The 17,943-nt window shown below is 39.9% G+C and overlaps 1 protein-coding gene across 1 annotated transcript in view; it reads left to right on the forward strand.

Moving 5' to 3' along the window:
* The window catches only part of LOC107747997 (rho GTPase-activating protein 7), a 46,227-nt gene extending 28,686 nt beyond the window's left edge, over positions 1 to 17,541 (forward strand). Inside the window, 3 exon segments of the mRNA XM_074560208.1 lie at positions 1,950 to 2,038; positions 2,967 to 3,140; positions 17,433 to 17,541. Of these exon segments, the coding sequence (XP_074416309.1) occupies positions 1,950 to 2,038; positions 2,967 to 3,140; positions 17,433 to 17,541 (372 nt within the window).
* The last annotated feature ends 402 nt before the right edge of the window (positions 17,542 to 17,943 follow it).

Below are 17,943 nucleotides of genomic sequence, written 5' to 3' on the forward strand. Positions count from 1 at the left end.
AATGTTGCGTTATTACTCCACTCCTACGTAAGGTAATTTCAAAAGCGTAATTCGAGTCAAAGAAAAGAGAAAATAAAACCAAATTACTGTAGGTGGCGGTATGTGCTCATGGCACCAGTCGTCTATTAGATCGAAGAAGAAGAAGAACAACGTCATAATCACAGCTCAAACCAACGTGGTTTAAACGATGGATCTACGACACGGGTACCATGGTTTCGGGAAACAGTCGTGACTAGCTAGTTCGTTTCCACAACGATGCATCGTACTATGGTGGTTAATCAGCGAGTTACGTCGTTGTACGGGAAACGCACCCCTGGTTATTTCCCACCCGCTCATCAGATTTCCTTCAAATAAAGGAAAGTACAGTGAGAATTTTGAACATATGGTTAATGCTGCTCAATGTGAAAGCACGCAGGTGATGGAGATTTACCGCTGATTACAGAACGGCTTTACTGACAAGATGCGCGTTAAATATCGCATGCGATTTATCGTGCAGCCCTAGTTTTTTATTGTTTATAGAATGGATGTGCGTTCTCATCTTTTTTTTTCTGTTAATTACCATATTGCTCTACTTGTCTATTTTTCTTCAGAGCATCGACTTAGAATGCCTAATGTTGGTTTGATTTCTTGTGTTACATGAGAAAATAAATAATTTTGCCTACCTGATGTAGTAGATTTAATGCGAGTGCGGTTCGGGTCGCGGTCTTTATGTCAAACGGGTCGGGTACAGAATTAAATTAGTGCAGGACCCATGCAGGATCTGCTTTAAACTGCTTTGCGTCTCTCCGTCAGCGTAACCTCACGTCCATGATGCGCCATTTACAGGTATTTCCCTAAACCGCCACACATCTCATATATTTTTTCTGCCATGGGGTGAGAACGGAATGATTACGAAAACGATTATTTATTTTTGATAATTATTATTTTATTTCAGTTAGTTTTTCAATAACTTTTGTTAGTTTTGTTTAGTTTTAGTTTTTCATTTATTTTATTTCAGTTTACAAAAATGTTTTTTTGATAAATCGTTTTCGTCTCAGTTTTCGTTTTCGTTTATGAAAATAACCTTGGTGGGGCCCCTCTCTGACCACAATATTGGACAAAGCATTGCTACATTTAGATTGGATCTTGGTGGACTAACATACGCAAATTGTCCAACGCCATCAGATGCCAGGACAACAGCCAGACACCTCTTAGAGGGCAAGAAGAAGACCTTTGGTACAAAGGACAGAAACACAGAAGTTCTGAGTCTGAGCCCCGCAAGGGTGAGACAATAGCAGATCAATCTCCATTCTGAGTCTCCGGTCTGTTACAGGGAAGGCATCAACAGACACAACCATTCGGAGCCTGTGGCCCACTACAGGGGAGACGGCAAACGATACCTCTGTTCTGAGTCTCCCATCCAGAGAGACAATAGCAGATACACCGTTCTGAGTCTCCGGCCTGCAAGGGTGAGACACTAGCAGATACACTCGTTCTGAATCTCCCACCCCGAGAGACATAAACAATAATGTTCTGAGCCTCTGGCCCATGTGGGAAGAGGCAATAACAGATACCAAGTCCTGAGTCTCCAGCTTGTGAGGCTGCAACAGATACAACCACGTTCTGAGCCTCCAGCCTGTGAAGAGAGAGATATTCTATGTTTAGAGTCTTCGTCCAGCGAGACAACAACAGATGCAGCACGTCCTGAGTCTCCATCCTAGAGAGACAAAGCGGATCGACCAAGTTCTGAGTCTCTAGCCCAGAGTGGCAGAAGACACACAAACATTTGCAAAATGGTTAAGCTCCTGCGAGCAAACCTTTACTTCAAGGTACTTTTGCTTGTGTGTTCCAGGTAGGGACCTTCTACACCTACTCCAGGGCCACATCTGCCTGTTCCAGATTTTAGGACCCTTTGGTGCTCCAGGAGATCAGCATCCTACAGTGCTTCATGTTCAAGACTGTTGAAACAGATTCCTGCTCCCTTCCCCACTACATTGTTACCAGCTCAACCAGTGGAAGAAGTCACCGCCACCGGACTGCTCACTCAACTACAGGGAACGTAACTATCGCTTATCCAAACCTCTTCCAGAGACCTTGGCATTGTTGCATATTATCAGTATATGATTTTTCTAATTTACATTAGATAATATATAGCTGATTGCAATTGATAACAAATAATGTTTCATGTATTTGAAATATATTAAAAGCTAATTCAAAATATTAAAATCTACAACAGCATGTAACTAATACTATAATAAAACTGCATTTTATTTATAAATATAAATGTGGTTCAAATGTCATTTAAAAAAAATGACATGTATAAACTTCTTATCAGATTAAGTTTCAATTTCTGTAATTTTGGTCACAATGTTAAAGTAAATTCTAAAGTACATGTAAATGTAACGTTTATGTCATCCTCCCAACTGATGACAACTCAACTGAAATTAAGTTGCAAACTGGGCAATATTTGGAAAATCAAGGTCAGACATTAAGAAACTTGAGGATTATTACCCAAAGCCCAAAAGCCTGTAGTCCTGTGAGTATCTAGGTACAGCTGGGTACAACACAGCAATAAAGTAGTTTGAGACCATGTAATGAGATGATGCCCACAGAATGAATTGAGAGCAAGAGCTTTGTACTTTATTCTCAAAGGTATTTCACCTTCACTAATCCGTATTAACATCTGGGACAAATAATATTAATGCCATTTAAATTAGCTTGCTGGAATGATGCCTTTCAGCAGAAAATTGAGACTTAACACAGGTTCCATTTTGGATTTAATTTAGCAAATTCAGTGACAAATTACCACAGTAAAGAATAAATTCCTTGACAATGGCACCTCATGACATGCACACCACTGCACATGTAATCCCGTTAACCTGCTGCCATGGCTGTAATTGAGCCACCCCATAATGAGCTTGTAGTGCTGTTTGTGGTATCAGCCTACATGATTTTTCAATTACAACTTTTCCATTCTCTTCCTGCAGGATGTGGCAGTCTGATCATTCCATGGGGTCCTTGTTTGTGTCCTCCACTTCTGTTGAGCATGCCGCTGTGGCTGTCAGAGGAGTACGGGCACAAGTTTTCTGCAGCTTCTTTCTAATCGAGCCACTGGGGTCGAAAAAGTCACGAGTCACGCATCTCTGCCGGACCGACATGAGGTGTGTATCTCACATACCATAAAATAGTGAACAGAGGCTAAAAATGAGGGCATAGTGGAGAAAAACGTCAGGCTCCAAATTCTTGCTTCTGTTCAAAGATTTAGTTTCTTTTATAATCAATTTGTTCCTTTTAAGCCTCTGTTGGTCTACAAGAGTCCCTATAGATTCATATTTTAGGGAAGAATCAATGAAACATGGCTGTAATATAGAAAACAGTTGTCTTTGAAAATTGAGATGCATTCTTGGGAATGTGTTGTGACAGAGCAAACATGCGGCACAATCATAATATATTACCTTCACTGGATAGAACTTGTCTAGCTGGCACATTTGAAAGTGCAGGTGAATGTAGACACTACATTTTTCTGATTGCATCAGGTATTTGTACTGATAAATTAAAGTAAACAGTCCATTGCTGCATATTGATTGGTGGGTTGGGGGCATGAATCTGTGTTTTCAATTAACAAAGCAGGCAAAGTGATTATATGGACTCCTATTTCCTGAAGGACTGCACATTTGAATCAATTTCAGATGGGAGTCAACAACATACTTATTTATTGAACATAACACATGAACTGCTAATAAGCATTTCATTTTTTACTGTTTTATTATAATTTTTTTTAAAGTGTTTAATTTACAATTTTTTTAAACCCTCTCTTGAACATTTACAGTTAGATTTCTTATTAATTACTTTATTACTTATTAATTAGTCAAGTCAAGTCACCTTTATTTATATAACGCTTTTAACAATACAGATTGTGTCAAAGCAACTGAACAGCATTAATTAGGAAAATAGTGTGTCAATAATGCAAAATGACAATAGTAAACACTAATTTTTCAGTTAAAGGCAGTTCATCATTGAATTCAGTGATGTCATCATCAGTTCAGTTTAAATAGTATCTTTGCAATCAAGTCAACGATATCGCTAGAAATGAAGTGTCCCCAACTAAGCAAGCCAGAGCCGACAGCGGCAAGGAACCAAAACTCATTCGGTGACAGAATGGAGAAAAAAACTTGGGAGAAACCAGGCTCAGTCGGGAGGCCAGTTCTCCTCTGACCAGACAAAACCAGCAGTTCAATTTCAGGCTAGCAAAGTCACATTGTGCAGAGGAATCATCTGGTTCCTGTGGTCTTGTCCCGGTGGTCGTCTGAGACAAGGTCTTTACAGGGGAATAACACCTGTATCTGGGGCTCATCTAGTTGTCCTGGTCTCCGCTGTCTTTCAGGGCTGTAGAGGTCCTTTCTAGGTGCTGATCCACCATCTGGTCTGAATACGTACTGGATCCGGGTGACTGCAGTGACCATCTGATCTGGATACAGACTGGATCTGGTGGCAACGGTGACCTCGGAATAAGAGAGAAACAGACTAATATTAGCGTAGATGCCATTCTTCTAACAATGTAGCAAGTACATCGGGTGTTATGGGAAGTGTTCCCGGTTCCGGTTGACCTAATTAATGCAGCCTAAAAATCCTTTAACGGATTTGAATATTAGAAGCGTATTAGTGTGTTATGTGTAAGCCAGGTTAAAGAGATGGGTCTTTAATCTAGATTTAAACTGACAGAGTGTGTCTGCCTCCCGAACAATGTTAGGTAGGTTATTCCAGAGTTTGGGCGCTAAATAGGAAAAGGATCTGCCGCCCGCAGTTGATTTTGATATTCTAGGTATTATCAAATGGCCAGAGTTTTGAGAACGCAGCGGACGTGGAGGACTATAATGTAACAAGAGCTCGTTCAAATACTGAGGTGCTAAACCATTCAGGGCTTTATAAGTAATTAGCAAGATTTTAAAATCTATACGATGTTTAATAGGGAGCCAGTGCAGTGTTGACAGAACCGGGCTAATATGGTCATACTTCCTGGTTCTAGTAAGAACTCTAGCTGCTGCATTTTGGACCAGCTGGAGTTTGTTTATTAAGCGTGCAGAACAACCACCCAATAAAGCATTACAATAATCTAACCTTGAGGTCATAAACGCATGGATTAACATTTCTGCATTTGACATTGAGAGAATAGGTCGTAATTTAGATATATTTTTGAGATGGAAAAATGCAGTTTTACAAATGCTAGAAACGTGGCTTTCTAACGAAAGATTGCTATCAAATAGCACACCTAGGTTCCTAACTGATGACGAAGAATTGACAGAGCAGCCATCAAGTCTTAAAGAGTGTTCTAGGTTATTATATGCAGAGTTTTTAGGTCCTATAATTAACACCTCTGTTTTTTCAGAATTTAGCAGTAAGAAATTACTCATCATCCAGTTTTTTATATCGACTATGCATTCCGCTAGTTTTTCAAATTGGTATGTTTCGCCGGGCTGCGAAGAAATATAGAGCTGAGTATCATCAGCATAACAGTGAAAGCTAACACCGTGTTTCCTGATAATATCTCCCAAGGGTAACATGTAAAGCGTGAAGAGTAATGGCCCTAGTACTGAGCCTTGAGGTACTCCATACTGCACTTGTGATCGATATGATACCTCTTCATTCACTGCTACGAATTGATGGCGGTCAGATAAGTACGATTTGAACCATGCTAATGCACTTCCATTAATGCCAACAAAGTTTTCTAGTCTATGCAAAAGAATGTTGTGGTCAATAGTGTCAAACGCAGCGCTAAGATCCAATAGCACTAATAGAGAGATACAACCACAATCAGATGATAAGAGCAGGTCATTTGTAACTCTAATGAGAGCAGTCTCGGTACTATGATACGGTCTAAATCCTGACTGGAAATCCTCACAGATACCATTTTTCTCTAAGAAGGAATATAATTGTGAGGATACTACCTTTTCTAGTATCTTGGACAGAAAAGGGAGATTTGAGATCGGTCTGTAATTAACTAGTTCTTTGGGGTCAAGTTGTGGTTTTTTGATGAGAGGCTTAATAACAGCCATGAGAGCGTATAATTATTATATACTTAGTACATAGATCAAATATAAACATGCAATTTCTTTCCCAGCTGTTTACCTTTCACAAACATAACCGTTTTTATAACTTATGTGTGTTTTTGACATAAACTTGTGTGTATTTGACAGTTTAAGTGCAATAAGACATGAAAGAGAACTCACATGCCATGTGCCAGCTGCTTTCTGTGCACGTGCTTCGGATGTGTGTGCTTAGAAAAACTTCTAGCTTTAAAACAATTTCAGTGTGATAGACATGATTATCAAAACCAAGCATGTTTTTTTGGCAGAGGTTCTGATGTACCAGCATGTAAAGGGATCTCTATTTTTAAATCTGAGCTTGGCTTTTTCCCGCATATTGCACCTGTGTGCGCTAGAGACAATTGCGGCTGGCTTCATTGCACAGAATATGCGCTGTGAGACACGTGCGCATTGCTTGAGTGTGCTTCCACTCGCTGTTATTTTAGTCTTTTGCTTTAGATATGCTTTCGTTTATGCCATTTGGAATGAAGTACGTATTAGATGCACATACTCATGTACTGACAGACTTTCATGTGCGATTTGTGTTTGTTTGTCCTGAAGCTCGCTGCTGCCGTTAAACGCACTTGCATCTCCAAATACTTTTATGATTCGAAATTGTGTAAACTGTAAGTTATGTTTTCAGAACAGGACAAAATATCTGATATGCTGAAACAGATCTGTGCATTAGTGTGAATGCAGCCTGTTAAAGCTGTCACTGTCTATGATCTCATCAGTAATGACCAAATGGCAATAATGCTGAGGAAAAAAGAAAAACCCATAACTATGTTTGTCTGTAAACTTTTGAATACTTAAAGCACTCTTAGATACTAAAAGTGCTTTTTGTTTATCACTTGTAATTGTCTTTTTCCCCCTTTATTACTTTGTTTGCCTGTATGTTTTGAAGCTATATTTACATTAATTCTTAACAATAATTAATTAATTATATATTCATTAATTATTTAACAATTATTTTAAAAAGTAGCCTGCTTTTATAATTTAATAAAAATGCACAAAATAAATTTGATATAATCGTGGTGCATCGTGATATTGAATTGAATCGTTGACATGATAATCGTAATCGAATTGAATTATTATTACAATTTATAATAACAATTTTCTATTTTAATATACTTTAAAATATAGTTTATTCCGGTGAAGCAAAGCTGAATTTTCAGCAGCATTACTCTAGTCTTCAGTGTCACCTGATCCTTCAGGAATCATTCTAATATGCCGATTTATAATCAATGTTGGAAACAGTTGTTGTTACGGGGCCGACGAGACGAGAGGCGTGCGGATCCATATGCAAAGCTTTATTTCTAGAACAAAGTCAAAACAAGCAAGGGTCAGACAATGGCAAACAGGTATATTTAGGGCAAGACACAAGAGTAGTCCAGTGAGCGAGCGTGGTCGATCTCCGGCGAACAATGTCCAAACAGGGTAATCCAAAGAGTTAATCCGAAACACAGGCTATGGTCCAGGCAAGGGACAAACAGTATTCGAACAGGGCGAGACGAGAGGGATAATCCAGGACAAGGGAAAATTAGGAAACAGGCAATCAGGAAACTAGACGTGACTAGACTTAGACAACTAGAAACTCAAACTAGGACTGGGAACTGGCTCTGAAAAGTAGCTATCGACTAGGGTAGCGATATGCGCTCACAATACTCGGCAGTGAATGGTTGTTTGAGACGGATTCTTATAGTGGGTGTAATTGGTAGCAGCTGTGTGTGATAAGTTTCAGGTGAGCTTGTGATTAGTGCAATGGAGCATGGGAAATGTAGTCCAGGGTGATGTGTAACAGTCTGTGTGGTGTGAGAGTCAATATAATGGGAGGGCGACCTCTGGTGGCAAGTGGATGGAAGTTCATGGACAGGATTCGTGACATAGCCCCCCACCAAGGAGCGGCTTCCAGATGCTCCTATCTCTATATAATCCAGGAGAGCGGTGGAGCGGAGGCGGAACAGGGGGAGGGACGGAGGGCCAGGTCCACGTGGAAGTGGAGAGACCGGGGACTGAAGCAGAGCCAGCAGGGCAGGGCACCCAGGTGGAGCAGAGAACCAGGGTGATGCCGCGAAGCAGGAAGCCAGGGCGGAGCCGGCAGAGCAGGTGGAGCTGAGGACCACCACAGCAGAGCAGACGGGTCCGAAGATCCCCACGGCGGAGCAGAAGACCTCCAGAGCAGGACAGAAGACCACCAGGCTGGCGCAGACAGAGCAGAAGACCACCAGGCCAGAGCAGACAGAGCAGGAGACCACCACGGAGGAGCAGAAGACCGCCAGAGCAGACGGAGCAGAAGACCACCAGGGAGGAGCAGAAGACCACCAGGCCGGAGCAGACAGGACAGAAGCCCACCAGGGTGGAGCAGACAGAGCAGAAGCCAACCAGGGTGGAGCAGACGGATCAAGAGACCATGGCAGAGACTGAGACCTAGAAAAAGCAGAGACAGACAACACATACAGAGTATTCACGGCCCCAAGGGCCAAGGCAGTGAACTCAAAAAGTTCATCCATAGTTTCCCTGGTGACAACTGAACAGGCAGACAGTTCATAAGCAAACATAAACATATTACTTAAAATTAGTGGACAGACAGAGAATTCAGGAACACATTCATGGGTTGGCACTGTATAGACAGACCGTTCATTATTCAACTCCTTGACTGAGACTGGCAAGACCGATAGTTCAGAATTAGACACACTTGGGGAAACAGAACAAACAGTCAGTTCCTGAATAATCTCTATGGCAGTGACAGGGTTAACGGGAAGGACATGGGATGCATTAATAGTTTCTGGGCTCATGACTGGACAGATGGGGCAGATAACAGGTTCCTTGATTGGAACTGGACAGACAGGGAAATCAAACAAACTCTGGGATACTGGACAAGTTGACAGTTCAGCGGACACATTCCATTTGCAAAGCTTTATTAGAAGACATGGTCAGAAACAGGCAGGGTCGAACACCAGCAAACAGATATGGCACAGGCAAGACACAAGAGTAATCCGTTAAACAGGCGTGGGTTGATGGATGGAGAATGTAATCCAAAGGGCTTAACAAGAAGGGTAATCTGAGGAACACGAGCAATAGTCCAGGCAAGGTGCAAACATAATCCAAAAGACAAGACGAAAGGGTAATCCAAAATACTCAGGCAACAATCCAACACGGGAAAGCAGGCAAGGCAAGACTATGACAAAGACTAGACTATGAAAACTAGAGCAGGCTCCGTAAAGTAGCTATCAGCTAGGGTAGCGAAATGCACTTACAATACTCCACAGCGAGAAAGAGGAAGTCCATGGCTTATGTAGAGTGTGTTTGATTGGTTACAGCTGTTGGTGTAGTCCATAGTAATGAGCGGGTGATCTCTGGTGGTGAGCAAACGGAAGTGCATGGACAGGATTCGTGAAAATACTGTTATGACACTGTTTTTGTCCTGTTATTTTGGATCTTGACAGGCCCTGGTCCCCAGCAGCTTTTATTCTATGGAAGCAATTCAGGCATATTGTTAAACTTCTCCTTTGTGTTCCATGAGGGTGCATAAATGACAACATAATGTTAATTTTTTAGTGAACTATTTCTTGTTCTCTAAACCCTGCAATATAGGACACAATTGACAATTTCCATGTTCTTGTCTAGTCCTGCTCTCTGTTTTGGCGTTCTTCTCTCCTCTCCTCTCCGTACTAGCGATGGAGGCGGCTGCCATATGCCCTCCCAAAGCCAAGTGTGGGCCCGAAGCGCTGGTGTATTGCAGTCATTAGCCCCTCACACCGTCAAGTTCCAAACTCATTTAGCCTCATGCTGGACCTTCATTATGATAGACTTGTATCAGATGGCATCTCTAGCTGGGCACAGGCTCAGGGCGAGAGGGGGAGAGTAGGGCCGCAGCCATGGCCCGCTCCTGCCCCAGCGGGTGGGTAGAGGGGGTGGTGAGAGAGAAGCAGATGTAGTGGTGGGGGTTTATGCTAGACCACCACAGAGGAAGAAAACACTGAAGACCTCCGAGACTCCTTGCACTTGCTTTGTTGCATTTGTTTTCTGTTTTTTTTTTTCATAAATATCTGCTACTGACAGACACAACATGCCACACACACAGTGATGGGCCAGGGACAGCCCTGCATATATCAACAGAACACTTAAAAACAATATACACATTCACGTTTGCAAATGTATATATATATATATATATATGCCTGTAAAGTGAAGAGAATGCAATGTTGATGTTAAAAGAAAAAAAGTAAAAATAAAACTTATCAGTTTTCCCGTTGTGAATATCTTCATATCCAATTTCTGAATGGAAAGCTTATATTTTACTATAACTCCAATAGCATGTGAAGGCAGCATATTACAATATTTGGCTCAGTGTTTGTTATGTGTGTTAGGTTGGTAAATCACACCTCTGCTGTTCAGGCTAGTCAGCTCATGTCCTGTTTGAATTATTTAAATGAATAGATTTAAACATTCAATATAAAGGTTTTTGTACAAATCTGTAGAGTGTTGGGTCCCCACTTGATCAAAATCTGCATCTTGAAGCAAAACCAGCGCTGCTCTAAATGATGCTCTATTTATCTATCAATCCTAGCATACGAATACACAGGAAATACAAACGATTCAAACATTACAAAACAAATGGCTGCAACAAATTTGCCCCTGTTTGCTAACAGTCGTTTTACTCAGTCTGTAATAAAAAGTCAATGAACCAGGGGGAGTCCATATATTCCCATAACAAAGGCAGGGGGAGCTGTCATTTCCCTATTCTCTGTCTTTTATGAAAACATCCTCTCTCGCTCAAGACGGCGGGGGGCGGAAGGCCTCGCTCGACAGATCGAGCCGATAAAACGTGCACGCTCCCAAAGACAATGAGTGCTGAGCCACAGACTGTGACAAACGTCTGAACCTGCGTTCCGACGGTCTATCCGATAAAGAACAACAACACGGGGAAAGGGGAAGCCACATGTTAGAGCAAATGAAAAGTGCATCACATTTTCCTTCCCCGCACGCCTGATCCTACATGCCGTTATCTCTTAGCATGCTGATATATTGCAATGCTTTTAAGACACCCAGCGAATGAGAACGGGTCTCCGCAGCCCCAGGAGAGATGCCTCGCTCTCGCCGATCGGCTGTCGCTATTGGATTTCTGACTTTTAACTGGGTTAACCTACTTTACTGTGAATACAAATTCAATTGCCACCGCAGCTGTTTTATTTGACGTGCGTGTCTTTCCCTCTCTCGCTCTCTCTCGACAGGCTGTGTAACCACATAGAAAACAATTTCCCTCTGCGGAGCACTGGCAAACCATAAAATTAAAATGAAGTGCCATTACACGTTCACAAAGCAAAGGGGGTCCTTCCTTTTCTACCCTCCCTTTACCTCTCAATATTGACACAATGCTTATCCCTTTCCCGTTGCCGTTTATGTGCTGCTTGTTTGCCATTGATGCTAGCAGTACTATGTTAGCATGCTAGCCTCACCTTTATCTCTCTCTCTCTCTCTGTGCGTGCGTGTATGTGTGTGTGTTTAGTAATGGTTCTTCTCACTGAGACACTAAATAAAGCCATATGAGGCAGCCAGGAAACATTTCAGGACTTCATTAGGGCAGTGGGAGAGGAGAAGCTAAGCGCTCCAGCAAGCTGGTACTGTTTAGCTGCAAAACGTCAACAAGAGCACTCACGCAGCTGCCTGCTTGTACCCCAAACAACCCCCTCCACCCTCCACCCTCACCAGCCCTTTATCCACCCTGCTATGCTCTGCTCGGGTGGCGAGGGCCATGCAGGAACCCCTCGTTCGCCTGAGTGCCGCTACCCAGCCGGGGGCGGCCCAGACTGACATACCTAAGAGCTCTTCTGAAGCTAACGGGGTTATAATTGCAGTTTGCACGAATTGCATGTACTCCACAAAGAGAATGACTGAGAGGACCAGTGCAACCAAGCACACTAACTTCCTGGAAAGCACTGATGTCGACCGCAGCCCGGGCCACTTTGTTAAAGATATCTGACAGAGCCCGAACCCTGCACACACTAGAGCTAACACGACACGATCGGTTTACATCTCCGTATCATTTGATTTTCGCTCTTTTGTTGCTTGTCTCGGTCTCCGTGCGTCTCTCTCGTCCTGAGGGCAGGTGAGGGTTTGGGTACCGGCTTTCTCTCGCTCTCTCTAATAACGGCCTTCAGGTAAGTGTCATCTGCACAGAACTGATCTGTTTACATCACATACTAGCGGAGCTGCACTGCTCATCCTTGCATTGTGTTGCGTTTGTGCCTGTGTATGTGCAGCTGGACCTTGCGCTGAGCAATGATCAATAAAATATACTGTTGTTTTCGTGTATGTGTGCAATAATGTGCTGTTTTATATATATATATATATATTGGACACCAGCAGCAGTTGTTTTTCTCAATGTTAGTTGAATATCATAATCATGTCTGTAGCATGTTGAGACTGTGATCCCGAGGACCATGCATGTGTTTGTGGTATTGTTGAGTATTGCTCAGGCTTTGTTTGAGTGTGTGTCTGGTGTGCCGTGGGGTTGACGACTGTACTAAAGCGCCACCTAGTGACACACACCCTCCATACTAGAGTAAAGCTACACAACGGAGCACTACCCAACCCCCAAACCATCTCCAGCAGTCTAGCTGTCTGTCTGTCTTTGCTTTTGCTTCTGAAGAATGGCTACATTTAACGATTGCAGCAATATCAGGTCTTTAGCAATAATGTCTTGTATTATATCCAACCAAAGCAGATCTCTGATGACTGACAAAAGCTCTCATTTATGTTAAGTATCAACTATTTCTCATTTATTTCTCCAGAAATTCCTTACAAGATCAATGGAAAGCATCTGTAACATGTTAATCGGCACAAAAATGCATGCATGTATTATTATTATTATTATTATTACATTGAAAGTCTACTGCACTCCAGGTTCAGATGTGCTGGCAGAAGAAACACAAAAATAAAAAATAAATTTTAGCACAACATTTACATGAATGTGCTATTTGATTCTAAAGTTGTCTAAATCATCATTTTACATTTTGCTATTTGTAAATAGTTTCACATGTGAGTGGGTTTAGTGCTATGGTAATTATGCTGAAGTTGAAATATTGGATTATAACTTCAAACAGACAAGTAAGCAATTGTATAACATTGCTCTCATGCCAATTCTAATGTTCAGGTCTTGCGTGTATTAAAAATAGTGTAGAACTTAAGATAATTAAAAATAATGCATTGAAAATAATTATATATATATATATTAGGAATGGGACAGACAGACTGGTCAAACTCAAGCTCATTGTTTGAAACGGAACACACAGATGACTCAAAATCAGACTGATTAGTTGGTACCAGACAGACAGATTTTGCAAAATTAGATGGATTAACAGAAACTGGACTGGTAGACATTTCAGTGACTGGACAGACAGATGGTTCAAAATCAGACATATTACTTAAAATTAGTGGACAGACAGAGAATTCAGGAACACATTCATGGGTTGGCACTGTATAGACAGACCGTTCATTATTCAACTCCTTGACTGAGACTGGCAAGACCGATAGTTCAGAATTAGACACACTTGGGGAAACAGAACAAACAGTCAGTTCCTGAATAATCTCTATGGCAGTGACAGGGTTAACGGGAAGGACATGGGATGCATTAATAGTTTCTGGGCTCATGACTGGACAGATGGGGCAGATAACAGGTTCCTTGATTGGAACTGGACAGACAGGGAAATCAAACAAACTCTGGGATACTGGACAAAGTTGACAGTTCAGCAGACACATTTGGGGAAACAGAACAGTCAGGAAATTCACAGACAGCGTCCTCAGGTATGACAGACAAGGCTGAGAGTTCAGAAACAGCTTTTTCAGCTGGGTTGAGACAGGGCAATAGTTCACAAATGGCCTTCTTGGCCGGTTCAGGATGAGACAATAGTTTGTAAACGTTCTCCACAGCTGTGACAGAACAGGCAGAGAGTTCACAGACGGCCTCCATAGCCATGATAGGACAGGCAGAGAGTTCACAGACGGCCTCCATAGCCGGGACAGGACAGGCAGAAAGTTCACAGATGGCCTCCATAGCCGTGATAGGACAGGACGAGAGTTCATAAGTGAGTACCACTGACACCTCTAGAGGGTCAGCAGCGGGTGCCGTGACCTCTGGTGGCAAGTGGATGGAAGTTCATGGACAGGATTCGTGACAGTTGTGCTGCTTAATATTTTTTTGGGAACTGTGATACTTTTTTCAGGACTATTTGATAGATAAAAAGTTAAAAAGAACAGTGTTTATTCAAAATAGAAATTTTGTGTTACAATATAAACTACTATTCTAAAATTTGGGGTCAGTAATTTTTTTTTTTTAAGAAGTTAATACTTTTATTCAGCAAGGATGTGTTAAAAGTAGGGCTGTCAGTTTAACATGTTAACTTAATTATGAAAAAAATAACGTGATTAAAATATTTTAACACAGTTAATGCACTGGCCCCGCCCCCAGACCTGTACATCATCTTACATTTCATACAGTTGACTGCTGACAAATATGATGCAGGGTAACAACTCCATAAATGCAGTTATGCCCTAGAATTCTATATATTGGTGCAAACAATATGCCCCTGTATGAGTTTTTGTCTAACATTTAAATCACAGGACAAGCAATATCACACAAGCAGTGAGAGCAATATTACACAAGTGCTGATTTTGTCCCGATTATCATGAGTTTAAATGCGATTTTTATACAACAGTTCAGTAAATAAGAAGTTGATATTGTGTTATATTTTAAACACAATATTATCTGTTTTGCTCAATTTTGCAGAGAACATATTACCTTTAAAGCCATAGCAGAATTGTTGTGCGTCTCCGAGCAACACAGCGGTGATTAGTTTCTGAATGAATCAGCGCTTTGAACGAATTGGGTGAACCAATGATTCAAAAGCCTATTCATAAAATGTGCCGTTTACTTAATTCCTGAATGAATCAGCTGTTTGAACGAATCGAATGAATTAATGACTCAAAGACATTTACCGCTACCTGCTGGCAGATTTAATTTCTTATATGGAGTATCATTTAATTAAATAATAATAATAATAATAATAATAATAATAATAATAATTAAATAAATAAATAAATAAAAACATTAGGTCATCCAAAAAATTTAAATTCTGTCATCATTTACTCACCCTCCTGTCCTTTCTAACCTTTCTTTTGTAGAACATAAAATAAAGTATTTTGAAGACTGTTACTTTGTTACTTGGTAACAAAGCTGTTTTGCTTTGCAGTGACTTTCATTGTATGAGCAAAAAATACTGAGATGTTTCTCAAATTATCTTCTTTTATGTTCCATAGTTTGTTAGGCCATTGTAGCCTAAACGTTTATGTGTAATACATTTTATGTTGAATCAAAATATTTATTTCTAAAGCTAATATTTGTGATTAATTAGATTAATTAATTAATTGTCGCACCATATAATTAATTAGATAAAAAATTGTAATCGACTGACAGCCCTAGTTAAAAGTGATAGTAAAAACTTATATTGTTAGAACAGATTTCTATTTTGAATAAACACTGTTCTTTTTAACTTTTTATTCATCAAAGAAAAAAAAAAGTATCACAGGTTCTAAAAATGTTTTCAGATAGTAAATGCTTTTTTTTTCTTTTCTTTTTGGCATAGGTGACTCATATCTGGCCTGGACAGCAAAAAAAATAAAGAAATAAAGAAATTAAATTAAAATAAACAAACACAAGAAACATTACTTGTACAAAACTTATCTAAACCACATAAATAAAATTATTATTATATTTGACATACTACAATTTATATTTACAAAGATGAAATACATTTTAATAACTGTATATTTAATAGTTTACATATATTAATAATACATTAAATATATAGTTATAAATGCAAATATAAATATGTAAATATAACAATGTAAATCACATTAAATAGATCTTTGGAAATTTGTCTCAGCATCAAAGGACTGATCGGATCATATGGTTCTTTCAGCATATGTGACGCAGTGTGCTTGAAACATTTGTTGAATACCGGTTTCAGACTTACAATTAGGGCTGGGCAAAAAATAGATTTTTCGATTAATTGTTTTTTAAATGACGTCGATTCGATATCGACTCTCAAAAGCCGCAAATCGATCTTTTCCGGTATTTATTTCAGCAAATATTTAAAACAAGATCTGATTAATGTGAATCTTATCATTAGCCTTCTCCACTAGATGTCACCCTTATGCAATGTTACAACGGAAAGCCTGTCATTCATTCAATGCTTATCATGGCGGAGATACTGTTGACAACTTGACAAGAACCAAGAACAAAGCAATATGCGTGATTTGCAATGCTCAGGCATTTGATATCACGCATAAGGCGCCATGATTTCCGCAATGAATGAATGAATGGCGGATGGTGCGACGCACTGTTTTGTTTACTACTCACTTACTAAAGTGCAGACAATGCTCGCGATGTTTTCAGCCTCTGTCGTCTCACTATGATGATATGAATACACGATCATCTCCAGCTGCTCTGAGAGTCACTTCATTAGCATTTTACCGTTTCATTTGAGAAAACTACCGTCATATCACATACACAGCAGCTGCGAGTTCTTCACGGCAACCCGTCAAAATAAAAGTTTAGTTTAACGTTAAGAAACTGTCAGAATATATTACTATTTAGCAGTCTTAAGACTCAATGTAACAACAATGCTACTACTACTAATAAATATTAATAAATCTTTATTTTTAAAGGAATATTCACATTTGTTTTCTTTTTAATTTTAACAGTAAACCTCTGTTGTGCAACACTTTGTTTGACAAAAAATAAAAGGGATTAATTTTCATTTGATTAGGATAAATTAAATTAATGTTTTAACCCTTTATCTGATTACCAGAAAAAAATAAGAAGAACATTTTATTAGGCCCTATTATTGTTTAAAAAAGGACCCTATACAAAAAAATAATGTTTAAAATACAGGCCTGTGGCTCTTAATTTCTTTTTATTAATTCACCATTTGTAAACTGATGTTTACTGTTCATTTTTTAGAAATATCAATAGCATTTGTATTAAATATATTGTACATTTGTATTGTATTACTATATTCACTGAATGTAATAAAAAAATCGAGAATCGAATCGAATCGAATCGGGACATCTGAATCGATACCCAGCCCATGCATTAATGTGAAGCAATTGCTGACATGGTAATGACTTCAGAACCTCAGCGAAAGGTCATGAATGTGAAAGTTTTAGTTTTTCAAAGAGTTTGAAAAACAGATATGAAAAGTACACCTGTAGAGTAAAGTAAAAATTCTTTAATCCTCAAAGCTTCTGTTATATTATGATGCAGCATGAACCCATATACTGACTTGTCACTCTTTTCTCTTTTATTAGAGGCCGATCTCCAGCATGGCACTATAAAGTAGGAGGACACCTGGGTTCATCCGTGTTGATGGCCATGAGGGACTCTTTTAGACACAAAACAAAAGACTCAAAAGCATAGTAAGGACTCCAATAAGTAATTTGTTAAACACCGGACAGCTTTAAAATCCCCAAGCTATGTGTCAGCTGACAAAAGAAAAAAGAAAAAAGTGGGTGTGAATGAGAGAGTTAGCTCCAAAGCTCCAAGATGAAGAAGTGAAATCTTCAAAGTCATTCCAGAATCCCGGTACCATAGTGAGTTACGGGACCATTTTAATGCAAAGACCATTCAGCCTGCAGACAAGGAACAACAGTGTGACATGGTACTCCATGAGAGCTAGTGCACTTGGAATTATCAAGACTGACAAGAGACAATGTCAGAGTAATGAAATGTCTCATCCTATTTAAAGGACCTATTTAATTAACACAGGCTAATTTGTTGCAGTGGTTGACTCCGAAATTCACACCTCTCATTGTTTTAAGC

Source organism: Sinocyclocheilus rhinocerous, unplaced genomic scaffold, assembly GCF_001515625.1.
Source record: "Sinocyclocheilus rhinocerous isolate Xijiao unplaced genomic scaffold, SAMN03320098_v1.1 scaffold3397, whole genome shotgun sequence".
NCBI lineage: Eukaryota > Metazoa > Chordata > Actinopteri > Cypriniformes > Cyprinidae > Sinocyclocheilus > Sinocyclocheilus rhinocerous.